Source organism: Phyllopteryx taeniolatus, chromosome 4 (assembly GCF_024500385.1).
Source record: "Phyllopteryx taeniolatus isolate TA_2022b chromosome 4, UOR_Ptae_1.2, whole genome shotgun sequence".
Classification (NCBI taxonomy): domain Eukaryota; kingdom Metazoa; phylum Chordata; class Actinopteri; order Syngnathiformes; family Syngnathidae; genus Phyllopteryx; species Phyllopteryx taeniolatus.
In genome coordinates this window covers 33,184,806-33,202,626 of record NC_084505.1, presented here as the reverse complement: position 1 = coordinate 33,202,626, position 17,821 = coordinate 33,184,806, and the positions used below count along the sequence as shown (strand labels likewise).

General features: G+C 42.0%; 1 protein-coding gene across 1 annotated transcript in view; it reads left to right on the top strand.

The window, feature by feature from the left end:
* LOC133477285 (lysophosphatidic acid receptor 2-like) overlaps positions 1-17,821 on the top strand; it is a 26,779-nt gene that overhangs the window by 5,260 nt on the left and 3,698 nt on the right. The window contains exons 2-4 of the mRNA XM_061771893.1: positions 10,080-10,520; positions 13,625-14,119; positions 17,384-17,643. Of these exons, the coding sequence (XP_061627877.1) occupies positions 10,265-10,520; positions 13,625-14,119; positions 17,384-17,643 (1,011 nt within the window). The 5' untranslated portion in view covers positions 10,080-10,264. The remainder of the gene's footprint in view (positions 1-10,079; positions 10,521-13,624; positions 14,120-17,383; positions 17,644-17,821) is intronic.

Below are 17,821 nucleotides of genomic sequence, written 5' to 3'. Positions count from 1 at the left end.
TATATATATATATATATATATATATATATATATATAATATATATATAATATATATATTATATATAATATATATATTATATATAATATATATATTATATATAATATATATATAATATATATTATATATATATAATATATATATTATATATATATGGATATAGCAGGAAAGGTTAACACTTCGTATAAATAAACTAAAATACATCCATCCATCCATTTTCTGAGCCGCTTCTCCTCACTAGGGTCGCAGGCGTGCTGGAGCCTATCCCAGCTGTCATCGGGCAGGAGGCGGGGTACACCCTTAACTGGTTGCCAGCCAATCGCAGGGCACATAGAAACAAACAACCATTCGCACTCACAGTCAGTGCCCGGAGAAAACCCACGCAGGCAAGGGGAGAACATGCAAACTCCACACAGGCGGGGCCGGGGATTGAACCTGGGTCCTCAGAACTGTGAGGCTGACGCTCTAACCAGTCGCCCTCCGTGCCGCCCTACTAAAATACAGTAAAATAAAAAAATAAGATGGTGTACCTAACTTTACTGGTTAGAGTGTGAAAAAAGGTGGGCGAAAAAGGTAAAGATACTCCCACCACACAAACACAAGACAAGTACTATGCACTTGCTAAGCAGAAACATTATGGTGCTGGGGACAAAATGGCGGACGAGGCACGGGTGTCGCAAAGTCGAAACGTCGTAGGTAGAGTGCGTCGTAACTTGGGGACGTCCATTTATTCTCATAAGATTACAATTTAAAAATAGATTAGATTACAGCTTCAATCTCGTAGTGTAATTTTTCTTTTGATTTCAGTGTGGCCCTAATACTCTGTACCAATCCAATCTAAAAGATTCATTTGAAACAAGCTGCTGATGACTCATTTCTCAGTTAAATGATTCATCGGCAGCTGAAGAAATTGACAGTGTTCCAAGAAGTTTAGCTGGCTGTAGCATGTAGAAGTATGTGCATCATTTCCAATCGTCACTTTTACTGACTTCATTTGACTCAGCTCCAACCATAACTGCGCACGAGCGTCTTCAGTCTGGCATGAGCTGCCGATTACTGATTTAGTATTTGTGCAAACCTAAGGGGGGATTTTGTTTTTTGGGAGCTTTTTATTCCAATTCCTTTGAGGCCATCGGTTCCTCACCTTTACTGAGCTAACACCAAATCTACCAAATCCATGGCAATGAAGAAGAAATATATGCCAAGACTGAGTGAGCACATAATACAAAAGCAACCTTTTTTTAAACGTTAAATGTTCATCATTTTGATTGGAAATTACAGCCTCTTTTACGCAGAGGTTCCACACAATTGCCACATCAGAGCCGACACAAATCCGCTTTTTTGGCAGCGTGGTCTTGTCTTATGGGAATGAGGCACTGCTCACCCCGCCGCCTCGACTATGGGGAGTGCTTAAGCTCTGGGTCTAAAAGTGTTGCCAGCTTAATGACTCCTTTAGCGACTCTTTTTCCCAAAAGTACCAGGCGACAAATCACGCGACTCTATCAGAGATTCCTGTTCACTTTGACACCCCCTCCCAACTGTAGTCAGAGCAGGAGGTATTCGTATGTGAACACAATCATGCTTGCACAAAGTCAGCGGTTGGCTGATTCGCTTTCCTGGAGGGAGCACTTCATCAGCAAGCCCCAGTGATCTTGTATCCCCCACCCCCAGAACGCACAGAAATTGTATTAGATTTATTGTATCTTACAGATTTTTACATTTTTATAAATTAGGTTTGCATCGTGTACAGGTACAAAAAAAGTTGTGAGTTACCACACTGTCAAAACCATACTGCATCGTTTTAGTACAGTATTTTTAAAGAGTGGCTGCGTGCTGTTTGACAGATAGTGAAACATTTTCCAAATAAAAGGCAAAAATGTCCTTGCTTCAAGCTGTTTGTTGTTGTCCGAGTTTAACTTTGAAGTTTGCCAATCCCCTAGTCACTCAGCAGGCCAGGCCCCACCTTTTTAAAGCCATACACATACACTCAGTCACAGATACTACATGAGAATGTGAGGATCCCCCGACCTCAAGCGATAAAAAATAATACCTGCAACTCACATGCACATGCTGTTTAATGATGCAAAATACCTTTTTATCCCATTAATCGAAGGGATAATCGGTTGAATGTGATTCTAAAAATATTTGATAGCTGCATCCCTGTAGTGTAAATGATGCAGCTTCATAACTCAAATGGAGGAGGGAACTCTATTCCAGAACTGCACTTTGTGTTTGAATATATGATGCTATAGAGTGTTGTTGACACACATTACCAGCCCCAAGGGTGAAAAAAAAACAGCCTCGCCCATTTTGGTTCCACTGTAGTCTGGGGAGGGTGATAGTTTGGGCGGTTATGCCAGTAAACAAAATAGGACAATGGAGTACCTCCAGCATTTGTGTTCTTCTTTGCATGTGTGCCTTTTATTATTATCAGAAGAAGACTTATGGGTTTGGGTTAAGGACTTTAAACAACAGAAATGCAATGCAAGTAAAGACTTTTTTTTTTAAAGCAATGAGATGCACCATCTTCCCCTGCATGTACTTTTAAAGCTGTAGCCATTAAAATGCTTCATTGCATTGTGTTTTTAACAAGTACCACGATTTGCACATTCACTTTGTTTTGACTCAACACAAGAGCGTTTACATACTTTTTTGGGGGGGGAGGGGGGGGACTTTATTCCACACAGTTGAATTACAATAAAATGTACATAAAACCACACCTGTTTCAGTGATGGCTCCTTTCGGGCTTCAGTTGTGCCGCTGCCGCGTATATCTGTCCAGCTGTTCGGGATGCGCTATCTTACGCATTGTTCCGCAGAGATCTCGGTGTGGCGTTATGGCTGTTTTTATCCGTGATCAGTTATCAACTGCGGACGTAACATTGTCAACTGCGCGTAAGTCAAAATGGCATCAACCATAAAAAAAGGCTAAAAATTGTGAAGTAAATGCGGTGTGGCAGAAGTTGCAGCTCTTGTTGGTATAGACTAGTATGAAATTTTAAGATTCGTTCTGATTTGAGTCCGAAAATTCTGATTTGATGATCGATTTTATTTATTTATTTTTTCACTCCCATTCGAATCCTAATTCAAGTCACCACTGATTCGTGCAAAGCCCTGGCACATGCAATTCTGCCTTTGTGTCTGGTGTTTACAACTTTTATATACAGTAGATCTAAAAAAAAAAAAAAAAAAAAAAAAAAAAAAGTTTCATTTGAATCTTTGAGCTTCCGGAGTGGTCCCATAACACCGCTTTGTGCACTTTAAAATCTGGATGCCTATACTTTGTTTGAATAAACCAAGAGCGGACATTTTTGCATGGTGAATGGAACATGTTCGGCAGGTAATTGACAATGAAGGCACATGTTTGCTTTATTGACTGCCCAAGTTAGATTTGCTTGTTTAAGGTTCCAATTCAATCAACCGTGTAGGTTTACCGTCCGGCTTGTCCTTGACGTGTCAGAGCATGCGTCCGGGTGATTCAGTGGCTAAAGTGTACAATAGTTCAGATGCTAATGCTCAGACAAGGAGCTTCCTTTTAATCACGGTAATGGCGCCACTTATCTGCACAAACCCAACCAGAAGATGAGCAGAACTTCCCTTTTATACCAGGAACTCCAACAAAGTTAATTGAGTGTCTCTCACTCCAGAAATTTGTCCGTGGGGTGTAAATCTTTCCCGTTGAAAAGAATCACTGGCTCGCGCAAACATGCAATACTTTATTTCCCCCCTCCAAGAATGGCAGGAGGAAGAGAAGACTCGGGCGTGGCCGCCCTGCTAATGACGGGTTTGCGTCGAAACTGCTGTTTACTGTAGATGCTGGTTCCCGTCACGCACAAATGGATGAAAGTGATGCATAAAAAACGCCAAGTTGTGTGTAGAGCCACAGAAGTAGCGCAGTGAATGTGGAAGCCAGCATTGTTTCACACTGGAGGAATACTCCTAAAATGTTTGCGCTCGTGTCAGCAAATCGGTCCAAACTGCTACGTCGATATCGCTGACTTTTGAAATGTCCACTAAGTGCTCGTTCATGGTTTGAATCTGATAACTCAGATCAGCCTCGTATCCATTGGGTGTAATTCACCATTCAGGTAAACACTTCGGTACCTTTTAACATGAAACATGGCTTTGAATTTTTCCGTTCCAATCCACTTTTTATGGCGGTTTTGTTTAGCATCAAAGAGGCGGACAATTCTGTCGAATTAAAAATTGTAATCCAAGCATACCACTAACTGGCACCCTAACAAAGAGCTACTCAAAAACAAAACAAAAATGGGACCGTTTGTGTTTCATATTTGTTGATCGTTTACCATAGAAACCTAATACATTGCGTAACAAGGTAAACCGAACCGTAATGCTTTGTGAAATTAGGGCTAAATATATTCCATGTGGTTGTAATTTTTGCAGTTCTTATGTTGATAAGATGATGTAGGGAGCCAAGAAATAAGTTTAATTTTGTACTGAGCAAATAAACAGTCTGAAGGTCGTTCAACGAGAGTATGCATTGTCTGCCTTCTCGCCAAAAGATCTATCGTCTTCCGGCTCTCTCTCTTTATCTGTTTCCTATCTTGCCCACGTTTGGTAGAATATGTGGGGAATGGGAAATTCCAGTTGCATTTAGAGAGCTCAAAACTACAAGTGTGGTTATGAACTAGTGTATGCAGTTGTTCACCTTTCAGTCAGGATACATGTGGTTGTGTGCTAGACACATTTAGAGGGTTGAGAGTGAGACCGTTCGGTATGTAATTCAATGCTTAATGTGCTGTAGCTATTTATTGACGAAGCTCAGGAGTGATCAAGTGCTGCACAAGCAATGTTTAAACAGTAATGGTAGCAAAAATATGTCTAACATAGTCAATGTTACCAATTTAAAAAGTCTTTCCTAGGAAACAACATACAGTAACAATTAATTGAATATGTTAGTCAATATTTTTTTCTTCTTGCAGCATACATTTTTTATATCTGTCTAGAACTGTTTAAAAACAAATATGAAATAATAAATACACTAAAGCATGACAAATTCTGTCGGTAATGTGAATCAAATTGCTGAATCGGGTCTCAAAATGGAGTGCACTACTTTGTTGTAGCAGAGGCACTGATGATTCACTCAACTAGTTTGGGGTCCAAGAACCACAAAATATTGTCGTTAAATATGCGAAGTAGAGCTGAAGCCATGCTATGGCAAAACTCCTCTGGACAGGTCTATTCTGCTCAACACAACACGTGTAATACTCGAGTCTTGGGTAATCATTTCCATGTTACTAATGCTTGATTAGCAAATGTCCTTCAAAATTATGTTACATGGAATTGGGCTTCAGTCATCTTAAAGGGATCTTTTCACAATGTTCGATTATTTGTAAATGGTGTCTGATGGGACCCATCTGTCTGAAATTTGAAGGACAGCAACCACAACTCTTGCATTAAAACTGAAAATAAAAGCTAAATAAATAAATAAATCTAAAAATCCCTGTAATGGCATTGTATAATATAACATTAATGCAAAAGCACTGTGAACACAGTACATTCTATTGCAAACCCAAATGTGGTCTTCCTTTACACTACAGAAAGTGAAGAAATAGAAATATTACTCTGTGGCTTGGCCAGCCCTAAAAGGCAAGTTTTGGGTAGGCAGGCTTTGTCCTCAAATTATTTTTTTCCCTGCAAACTTGTTTGTTTATGATTGGAGAATGAAAAGACTCAAATGGTCTGGTAGTGAAATTGAGCCAGGGCTGGACTGGCAATCGGGCACCCTGGGCGTTTGCCCGCTGGGCCAGGAGTCCTGTGGGGCCGATTGGGATGCTGTTTTTGTTTTCTTTTCACACCCCCCCGCCCCCGTTAAGACTGGCACACACTTTAGAGGGGGTATCCCATTGGTCCATTTCCAATGTAAATAGTGAATTGAGCCAATCAGAAGTTGCATGAAAGCAGCCCGCCCAACCTCTTTGTGAAAGCAAGTGTATACAGTACTGCTTTTAAGCAGATAATAAATAGACTTTGACATGATCAAGGTGACGTTAGCTAGCGTCCATTACATTTAGATGTATTGCGCAATGGGGTTTGATTAGTATTACCGATTTACATTGATACTAACCAATCGCCATTGCACATGACATTGTAATATTGCGTACTTCCCAAAATTTTGTACCCTATTATGATGAAATGACAAATGTTCAATGCTGAGAACTTCTCAGTGAGAAGTGTTGGATGAGCAACAAGTGTCCATTTTAGGCTACGTCATAGTATTTGAGATATTTAGTGAAAGTTACCCAAACAAATTTTAAATACCTCACATCTGTTATTATAGTTCTCTTCCATTTTATCATTCCTTCATCCAAACCAGGGGTGTCAAACTAATTTTTGTCACAGACCACATCGTAGTTATGACATCCCTCGGAGGTCCGCTACAACTGTGAACCCATATAAATGAAAGATTACCTCATATACTGTAATTACATACAGTATACACAACGCATTGATGAATAACCAGTTTTGAAATCAGAAGCCTATAAAAACATGTTTTTCGACTATTACATTTCTTGTCAAAGTGATTGGTAACAAAAAAAATAAATGCTTGCAAATATCTCAATGGTATTACACCAGAGCACAATGAGCAATTTTGATTTGCTGTCGTGGGCCACATAAAATGATGTGGCGGACCGCATCTGGCCCCTGGGCCACCAGTTTTACACATGTGATCCAAACAGTCTCTTTCCTTTTCATCGCTTTAGTGGTTCAGGACTGTGTTATTTAGCTCACACTGTCATCTATTGGCTCAGATGTGCAACACCAAAGTAACTAAGAAAATAAAGGTCACAGAATCTTGGACCGGACAAATGAAAAATTATGGTTATATACAGTTGGAACCAGAAGTTTACATATACAATATAAAAAGACACCTTTTTTAAAAAAAATCAATGTCTATCATGAAATCAGGCTAAACATTTACGGTTTTTGGTCAAATTGGATTACCAAAATTATTTTTTTGCTGCATGCCAGAATAATATGAGAGGATTTATTTTTTGACAATTTTGTCTAAATGTTAAATGTAAACTTCCGGTTTCAAGTACATTTACAACAGTGTTGTCTACTCAAATTACATTTGTTACTCAAATGAAAAGGTTACGTTACAAACATTTTATTTCTTGTTTAAAAGAGCTGCAGACCAAAATATATTTAATATTCCTTTCCTCTGGGATGAAATACCAAGTTAGAACTAAAATCACAAGGCCAGTCTTGATTTCGCTCCCAACAATTTGCTTCTGCTGTGCTCCTCTTACTATTCTGTAACTTATGTCAACAATGCAGTAGACGAAGTGACTCATAAAGGTTAGTTGTAGTTGATAGTTTTTTTTCCTTGACGCAAGGAGCGTCAAAGGTTCTGGGTTCAAAGACCGACTGTCGCGCTGCGTGACAAACTGTTGGTCCCCTGCCAGTGACGAATGCATCAGTGGGAACGTGTGCAGTTTCCCTCTGCCGCTTTCAGACGTGCACACAACACAAATTGCACATCCTGTTCGTGCGAGCAGCACTCAAAGCTCTTCGCCGCTGCAAGCAGGAGAGTGGGGGGGGGGAAAGCATCTTGAGTGCATTGAAAAGAAAACAGTCATGTCAGCTGATTACATTTTGAGAAAACTCTAGCTCGTCTGTAAGGTTTGGTGTACTCACTTTTCCATTGCAGTTGACAGAAAGCGGTGACTTTTTCCCCGACCAGACAACACAGTAAAGTGCTAAAGCCATTTCTAATTAAAAATATTGCTTTGGCACCATCTTGTGACCTCTTGGTGCAATGAAAGGAGGAGGTTAATTTAGTCAGGCCGGATCCTTGTCTAATAGAAAAAAAGTGCTTTGCCACCATCTCGTAACAGCTATCGATATTTAAAACCCTTTTGGGTGGGCATTAATCAATTACTCATGGATTTTCACAGCAGCGCTCAATCCCTATCGCTTGCGAATAGCGGGGGAATACTGAAATAATGATCTCGTCTCAATTCAAAATGTACTTATACTCAATTTGACATCTGGGCCTTTTTAGTTGAACACAAAACTAATATAATTGTAGTAATTGAAAAAAAGACACACAGGTATTTCAAGAATAACTTTAATAATTGGATAATTTTCCCACGACGTACCTGATCTCTTATGGTGCACTAATGTGTAAATGTAATGTAACCCAATGACCATTTCTAATTCCAAAGCAGAATGCGTTTCCTAATAATGTGTACTGTGCCGAAACAGTTTGCACAGGCGTAGTAAGGGTAAAAGGCGCAGAGGGAAATCTAGTCGTAACTGCTTCAACTGTTTTTAGAAATTAAAGGACGTGTGACCGATCTTTAGATTGCTTATTGTCCCCTGACTAAAAATGTCCAACAACACTTTAAAATTGGCCCTGATTCAATCAGCCTCGGTTCGAAACCGGCTAAATTCAAAGCGTGTATGGCCAGATTGAGTTCTGTCCTATCCTATTTTACCAACTGTCTTTGGTAGCCCAATGGAAGGGTAACAAGAAAGTTGCACAATATGCATATGGTGTTATTTTGGAGACTTCAAAAACATTGATATAAAAGTGAGCTAGCTATACATGATGATGATTCTGAATTCTGACCATCACTAAATCAGTTTTTACTCACCCACAAGATGTTGGAAAGCTTTTGTTTCTTGGGGGTTTCTTCACATTCTTTCTTTCTGAACCGTTTCAAGTTTGTGGCCCTTAACGGCCTCTCCCGGTCCACATTTTTCTCTTTTTTTTTTTTTTTTTCGTTTTGGCATCTTCCTCTGTGCAACCCTCGGTAGGAGAGTGGGTCACCGAGGCTGTGTGTGTGCGAATGTTTGGATTGAGATTGTGTTACATAGCTGGATTGTGTAATTGCGAGGTGTGTCTCCGCCGTGGCCGTTCTGCCGTCTCCATTGTGGAGACGCGGCAAAATGGAGGGTGTGAGTGAGTGAGTTTCACAGGTTAGTCATTTCTGTCACTAGAGAGAGAGGTTTATGTTAAAATGTTGTGGTTAAAACACAAGCCGGTTTGCACGCTTACTGACTGTGAGGAAAAGTAATGTGCTATAGTCAAGATGTCTTTTCAACATTTCTCAGAGCATTGAATCAATCGCTACTGGACTGTTCTTAAAAGAGGTTTCACCTCTCACCCTTAGCAGGCTTCCTTAAGTTCATGCAATGAGGCTAGGTAGGACGGCGCTGGCCTGAAATTTTGTTGCGGAAACCCGTCTATTTAGGGTCCAAGTTGGAGGCACGCCCCAAACCACGGATGGTCTTGTCTTCTGAGACAACCAGAACAGTCCAGTTGCGATCGAGTCAATGTGCTGACAATGAGATGGCCTGGATGACTGAGATTATTCACAGGTCTTTTCAATGTTATCTCGATATAGTGAAAGCTCAAAGGCAACGCAATCTGTTCTGCTAGGCTTTTCTACCTCTGATTTGTGAAAATAGATGTTTTGGAAATTTGACACACCACAGGGAGGAGTGTTGGTAACAGCAATGTCAAATTTGAATGATTTAAAAAAAAAAAAAAGTATACGAAATGAGGCTTGATACCAGTAGCTCAACTACGTCACTGGGCAGCTCAAGTTCTCAGACAATCGGGGAGGGGAACGCATGCCGGACGCCCAAGTGCGTCACTGGGTGTTGTTTTAGCTGCTCCCCAAAAAATGTGGAAAACTGAAATGGTGAAAAACAGATTAACGCTATATCTCCACAAGTGAGATAGTCTGCACGTTTTCAGCAATTATCTTCAAACATCTATAATGTATTGAGATATACATCTCTGAATTCAATTTACAGAGTGCTTAAAGTGTATACATTTCTAATTAGATTTGCTCAGCCTTAGGGAGGTCTGTGTGACAGTGTGGTTTAGTTGATAATGGTAGTATAGTTATCCACTTATATCCATGAATGGTGCAGTGGTGTACAAATGAGGCAGAACCAGTGACCTAATGGTTAGCTGGGATAGGCTCCAGCTCACTAACAACCCTAATTTGGACAAGTGGTATAGAAAATGGATGAAGGATAATGCAAATAATGTTTATTTGTGTGTGTGTGTGTGTGTGTGTGTGTGTTTGTCTGTCCCACAGACGAGCATCCTCACCTGTGCAGCCGATGGCATGCTGTCCTACAGGCCATCAGAGAGAGGGCCAGTCTGAATGGCGCCCTAGTGCCGCCCTTCTTCCCGCCCATTTGAAAGGCGTCGCTGCCTCTTAACGAGCTTCACCGTCTCGTCTCTGTCCTCGGACCGCAGCCCCCCGATCTCCTCGCCGCCATGGATATTCTGACGGACGACACGGAGGGATGCTACTTGAACCGCAGCGTAAAATATTTCTACGAGAAAAGCGGCAAGAACATCAGCGACCACTGGCGCCGTCGTGACTATGTGATCGTCTCGCTGGGCATGACGGTCTGCTTCATCGTCATCTTCTCCAACCTGCTGGTCATTGGGGCCATTTTAAAAAACAGGCGCTTCCATTTCCCTATCTATTACTTATTGGGGAACCTGGCTTTGGCAGACCTCTTCTCAGGTACGTCATCCACTAGCATGGTTCTGTGTCTGTTGGCTAGCGATGGACATGGACAATAAACTTATTTGCTTGATTGAATAGCAATTAATTTCTTATTTTTCAAATAATTTTTGTGATGGGAGAATCTCTGAATGTTCTGAACTCCTGTTTCAATATAATGTTGTATGTTTCCTTGAGGATTTGCTGGAGGGTGGATGTAGCTCCACTTCCCGAATTAACAACAATTCATTGTTGTATTCAATTTCTTCAAGACATCGTCAGCAATCGTTTCCTCCAAATTCTTAATCAATTAAAGAAAAAGAAATGTGTGGTACAGTTCCGGATGGGCGTGTTCGTGTTGGACTTTGTGTGTTGTGTGTGAAAATGTAACATTAACTTGAACTACTGTACAAAACCATTAGTAAGTCAGCAAAAACAAACCCCCAAAAATGTAAAAAAAAATCATAAAAAATTTACTAAATAAAAAGCCAAACTTCTGTAAGACTATAAAAATGATTTGGCTTGGTGCAAAATGTGTGAGGATAGAAAAGATATAGATAGACTTGCAGGTTCACTTGCAAAAAAAAAAAAAAAAAAAAAAAGTCGTGCCCATCTGCCACAGCCATCCATTTTCTGAGCCGTGTCTCCTCACTAGGGTCGCAGGGGTGCTGGAGCCTATCCCAGCTATCATCGGACAGGAGGTGGGGTACACCCTGAACTGGTTGCCAGCCAATCGCAGGGCACATAGAAACAAACAACCATTCGCACTCACATTCACACCTACGGGCAATTTAGAGTTGTCAATTAACCTACGACGCATGTTTTTGGGATGTGGGAGGAAACCGGAGTTCCCAGAGAAAACCCACACAGGCACGGGGAGAACATGCAAACTCCACACAGGCGGGGCTGGGGATTGAACCCCGGCCCTCAGAACTGTGAAGCAGACGCTCTAACCAGTCGCTCACCGTGCAGGCCCATCTGCCACGATTCAATTCAAGTAGTACCTGGCACAGAACAGTTGAGCAGTCATTCTATTGCATATACACATTCCTGAAAGTAGATACTATATCTTGACATCTGTCATATCACGCCTCTTTAATTTATTAAATGCTCAGTCATGAAACTGTTTGCAAACCACTGACCTGATTGGACCCAATGCAAAATTCCCACTCAGGCAATCCAACACTTTTCACCCTAAAAGCTGAGGTTCTAGAAACAATGTTTCCTTCTTGGTCGTTGTATGAGCTCGTCTCATACTAGAAATGTTTTTCATATAGGAATGTCATTGAGTTAAAGAAAAAAACTCAACGAATGAGAAAGTGGAGGTGAGGCGCTGCTGACTGTGGCTTTTCCAGCAGCCCGCACCAAAGTCGCAGTTGACAGTTGGACTGACAAATGAGAGATGCAGTGCACTGCAGCACCCAGGATGCTGCTTGCATGTCTGTGTGGTCGTCCACTGGAGAACATTTGTCATGCTGCCAGAGCATGTTGCCTTTAAGGGGCTCGTCCTTTCCACCGCAGCCTATAAATCACAGTTAGTTTTGCGGGTTTAAACATGACCCGCATGACTTCGTCAACTCGGACAGCATCCGACACAGGATGGTCATCGTGGGGAAAATATTAGGAAAATAAATAAATAACCATTCATATTTACACCAAAGGACAATTTAAAGTCTTCAGTGATGCTAACATGCATGTATATGGAATGTGGGAGGAAGCCGGACTACCCAGAGAAAAGCCACGCAAGCATCGGGAGAACGTGAACGCCACACAGGAAGGCTTTTGCCTGGATTTGAACCCTTAAATGCAAAACTGTGTGGCATATGTGCTAGCCACTCATTCACCTTGTGGCCTCAGTATACATTATTTGTGGTAACAAAAAATTAGGGCAACTGACTTTGTATTTGAATTTTCGCTTTCTTTTTTTTTAAACCTCCGATCTAATACCGATATTGCAGCCTTGATTTTTAGCCGATACTGATCCGATTTCAGCAATAATACATAATTGACTTATTTTGTAGTATGGAATGTTAGAAAAGGCGGCACGGTGGACGACTCGTTAGAGCGTCAGCCTCACAGTTCTGAGGATCAGGGTTCAATCCCCGGCCCCACCTGTGTGGAGTTTGCATGTTCTCCCCGTGCCTGCGTGGGTTTTCTCCAGGCACTCCGGTTTCCTCCCACATCCCAAAAACATGCATTAATTGGAGACTCTAAATTGCCCGTAGGTGTGAATGTGAGTGCGAATGGTTGTTTGTTTATATGTGCCCTGCGATTGGCTGGCAACCAGTTCATGGTGTACCCCGCCTCTTGCCCGATGATAGCTGGGATAGGCTCCAGCACGCCCGCGACCCTAGTGAGGAGAAGCGGCTCAGAAAATGGATGGATGGATGGATGGATGGACGGAATGTTAGAAAAGGCTTGATCGAGTAATGTTACTTGAGGAGAGAACAATAATCAGCAACAGTAGGTAAAGTTTTTCTTTTTTTTTTTTTTTTTTTTTTTCATCCATTAGCTTTGAGCTAGCCATTTTTGTGAACAAAAACGAAGAAACTGAAGTCTGAGATGTATTTCAACATTCAATAGGTGTATTTATTTTATGTGCATTTAGTTTTACAATGAACGTCAACTGGAGTGTCAATAAATGACTTGAAGCAATCAGCATTCACTCTTACTCCTTGCTACTATCTTAGCACCTTAGCAACCCGTTGTTATGATCGTGTGGGCTGCTGGATAGAAATGCTGGAGGGTAGCATGGAATGGACTGCTTGTATAAGAGTGGTAAAATCTGAGATTTTAGATAAAGTCAGATCTTTTTTTCCTTTTTTTTTAAATTTTTTTTAATTTTTTTTAATTTTTTTTTGCTGCTATTGGATCGATTTCCTACTCAAAGATCAGATCAGGACACCCCTATCTGCGTGGTTACCGCATCTACAGTTCAGAGGTTGTGGGAGTCAATCTGGACTCCGGTCGTCCTGTGTGGAGTCACTGTCCTACTCCATTACGACGTGATTAATCAACAATCAATTCCACACAACAGAATTTCATTGAATTAGTTGATTAATCTCCTTTATGAACTAGCTCTGTGTTTCTGATGATGTAATTTATCTGTCTTCCTTCTTTTACAGGTGTCTCCTACCTCCACTTGATGTTCCACACAGGTCCGTGGACCATCAAGCTGTCCAAGTATCAGTGGTTCGTGCGTCAAGGACTGATCGACACCAGCCTGACAGCGTCCGTCCTCAACCTCCTGGCCGTGGCCGTGGAGCGCCACCAGACCATCTTCAACATGCAGCTCCACAGCAAGATGAGCACGCGGCGCGTCTTCGTCATCATGATCTTCATCTGGCTGGTGGCCATCGTCATGGGCCTGGTGCCCACCATGGGATGGCACTGCCTGTGCGACCTGGACAAGTGCTCCACCATGGCGCCGCTCTACAGCCGCAGCTACCTGGTGTTCTGGGCGCTCCTCAACCTGCTCACCTTCTCCATCATGGTTGCTGTCTACACACGGATCTTCTTGTACGTGCGGCACAAGAGCAAGCAGATGTCGCAGCACACGTCCCAGATGAGACACCGGGACACGGTGCTCAACCTGATGAAGACCGTCTCCATGATCTTAGGTGAGGCGGCACAGCATATTTGCACGCTTGGGGAGCTTCAGTTCATCACTTGACATAAATGGGGTACACGCAATTGGGACGAATTGGAATGGTTCCCCTACTTTACGAGCAAGGTCAGCAGAGGCAAGACTGTCTCTGTTTGATTTTTCTGTTCTGTGTTAAACCTGTTCAATATTTCCACATGCAAATAGTTGTGTGTGTGGTCAACAGTGAGTTCTACTGAGCCACAAACCTCGTGATTGTGACATTAAGTCTAAAGGTACCCAATTAGGAAGTTCTTTTAAGCTTGTGCTTTTACCGGACGTAAACAGAGGAACAACTGGTTAGATTGAGTGTTCGCATAATCCGTCTTCCCAAGTCATCTGCCACAATAAAAATGAAACAGCGAGAAGAGTCTCCAAACACAATGGAATTACCAGACAAACTAACAGTTAGCCTCGCTTCTTGTATTGGGGACCGACTCTTGCCCTGAAAAGCAAAAAGCTGCGAGTAATTAATGACCCCTGAAATACATTGTCCGTTTTAATAGTTTAAACCCTACCACACAATATGACACTTCAACAGTTATAGTTTGCCATTTCCAACTAATTTCCCACCAAAAAAACAATGGCTTCCTGATGATTTGATTTCTCATCTCAAGGTTTCATCCTTTTTTTTCACCCAAATGGGTTTTCTCTGAGTTTTTCTTTGCCCAGACGGGAGGTTTAGACCAGGGGCTGTTGTTGTTCTCTGCTCACTGTGGGCTCGTGAAGTCCTTTGGGACTCTTTGTGATTAAGGGCGACTATAAATAAACCTGACTTGATTTGAATTTGATTTTGAAAAAAAATAAATAAAAAATGCAACCAGTGTACATCTACATGTGGCAAAGACACTCTCATAACGTATTCCGCTAATAACCCAGGCTACACTTGGCTCCTCCCCGAGATGCGAAGCTTGTCTCTCAGTCAAGAGGTATCACTTCAACCTAATTTAACAACACCAATGTACAATTATTCTATTAGACAGGGCTTTGGCACTATCTTGTGGCAACATATGGATGGGGATATGTTCCACAGGGGGGGGAAAAAACAACAAAAAAACGCAAATCTGTGAAAAGCGAACCGTGGATGTGCTGGTGATTATTGTACTATTGTTCGTCGTATTTTCCGGCAGTCTGGATGCACTGTTTGTGGCACCATGATGTGTGTCGGTGGAGATATAATGTGTGGTCACTAGTTTCTGTGTTGAGTACGCCACCTGAGCAAATAAGCACATCAGATTTATTTTTTTTCCCACTCACATCTGCGGTCTCTCACATTTTAAAAATTGGTTAAAACGTTAACTACGTGTACAGTATGTGTGACTGTGTACCCCGCTTTAGTAGTCAACTGCTAGCTGCTCGTAGCATGCCTGCACTTGTTCATCCACAATCTCCCGGCTCTCACTCTCCTCCCTCTTGTCCCCCCCCACCCCCTCGACAACTCCTCTTGGGTTCCGTAGAACAGTGTACCTCCCTGCTCGGCTCCTTACACCGAATCTGTGCCTCCCCCTGCCTCTGTTTTTCTTTTCCAACATGACAATAAATTCCTCAAGTTGCTTAAAGTGCCGCTCGTCTTTTCTGCCGTCGCTCGGCAGCGAGCGGCTGCGACCTCTGGCATGTGAGGGGAGGCCAGGAAAACCCTGGCGTGCCTCGACAAGGAGCTGCATACTTGAGTTACTATGACAGAGAGAAGTGCGTGCGTGCTGTTTGTACATCCCAGGCCAGGACCATCTCGAAAGTTTACATCTGGTTTGTGACACTCCAGTGTGTCTCTGGCCTCACGCGCGCCTCAAATTGCTCGCATCACACTTGGCGCTGTAGCGTGCACATGTTGTTATCAATGCGCTGAAAGGATTCCTGAGCTGCCCAATCAAGTGTTATGATAATAAAATTTGATCACGCAGACTAAACTGCATGTGTGAGAGGAATTTACAGTACATTCCCATTATCCCTTTATGACCTCCCGTTTCGGACATTCTTCAGCACATCCATCCATCTGTCTTTTCTTGTGTACCGGCACAATTGTATATTGTTGCTTTGTTTGGGTGTAACTGACACTCTGCTGTTATGTTTTTATTTTATTTAATTTTTTGCTCTGTATATTGATGTAGCCTGGATTGTTGGGTATTTTTGCTAGAATGTTTCCATCGATCCAACACTGAAAAGCACAGTTGTAGACAACCAAGAGGTACCCCTCTGGGCATCTTCTGGATTTTCTCAGGTGGCTTGATACCTATAATTCGCTTTGCTTGCTGTGTTTTAGCTATGGTTTGGTTTCCTCTAAAAAAAATAATAATAATAAAACAAAGAAAAACAAACCAAATGTTTACAATTGTCAGGGTAAATGGAAAAGCATTCATGGAATCGGGCCTTTTTGATGTGGATACAAATTGGATATGTGCCAATGTGAGTGCAGCGTAAACGCACACATCAGATATACTACACCACTTCAATGCGGACTTGACGGCATCAAGATACACCCGTCTGCCTGAACAAACCAAGTAAACACAATTAACAAAACCTGCTCTAAATCTCAACTGCAGAGAAGGTGTAGACATTTAAATAGCATGGTCTAAATATGCTAAATTAGCAGCGTGTCCATCATTAAATGAGCAAAATAATTTGCTGGCGGCAGCCAGTGGAGTAGTAAGGAGGTTACCCTCATTTAAATAAATGGGGTGTCGGGTGGGAGGAGTAAGCCCAAACCAACTAAACTCTAAAGTTTAATTTGTATTACAGTGCTGACTTGACTTGCAAGTGCGACAACTTACGAGTTTTTAGAGATACAAGCCAATTGTACTTTTTTTTTTTTTTTTTTTGCCTTGATTTGAAAGTAATAACTTAAGTTTACGCCAGTTGTGTGAAAATAATGGAGCAATTAAGGTGAAAATTCTTAGTGGAGCCTCTGTTCACTAATAAGTCTGTTTACAAACAAATTGCTTCGGATGAACAATCAATTCGAGGAAATGAACGGTTGAGTCACGTTTTTTTTTTTATCCAAACCAAGTAAATGTATGAAAACGGGGACAATTTTGACAAATCTAAGCATACGAATATTATACTACTATGATGAATCTCAATGTTTGAAAATGATACATTTCCACTAAATTACCCTTAATTCCATGGAAAATTTCCAATTTGTTGTACAGCTAATCTTAACTTCCTATGGAAATTTCTTCTAATTTACCTGACATTTTCCCTCTACATTTGAAGTGACTCTGCATCCCTTTGCTTCCCTCTACAGGCTGGTTTGTGATCTGCTGGACTCCCGGCCTGGTGGTGCTGCTGCTCGACGGCCTGGCCTGTGCCGAGTGCAACGTGCTGCACTACGAGAAGTACTGCCTGGTGCTGGCCGAGTGCAACTCCCTGGTCAACCCCATCATCTACTCCTTCAGGGACAAGGACATGCGGAGGACCTTCAGGGAGATCCTGTGCTGCCTGTGCCGACGCGGCGGCGAGCAGTCGACCGCCTCCGGCGTTAACTTTAACACCCTGGAGCACGAGGTACTGTCTGAGAGCAACGGAACCGAAGTCACCAGTCTCAAACAAAACAGCCACTAGCCCCTCCCCCGACGACTGTATGCTCACCTTACGCCTTTCAGGAACCACCAAACGGGCTCGCCAGGTTTCTCCTCATTATTTTCAGATTTTCTTTAAAACGTGTAAAAATAACTAACGAAGA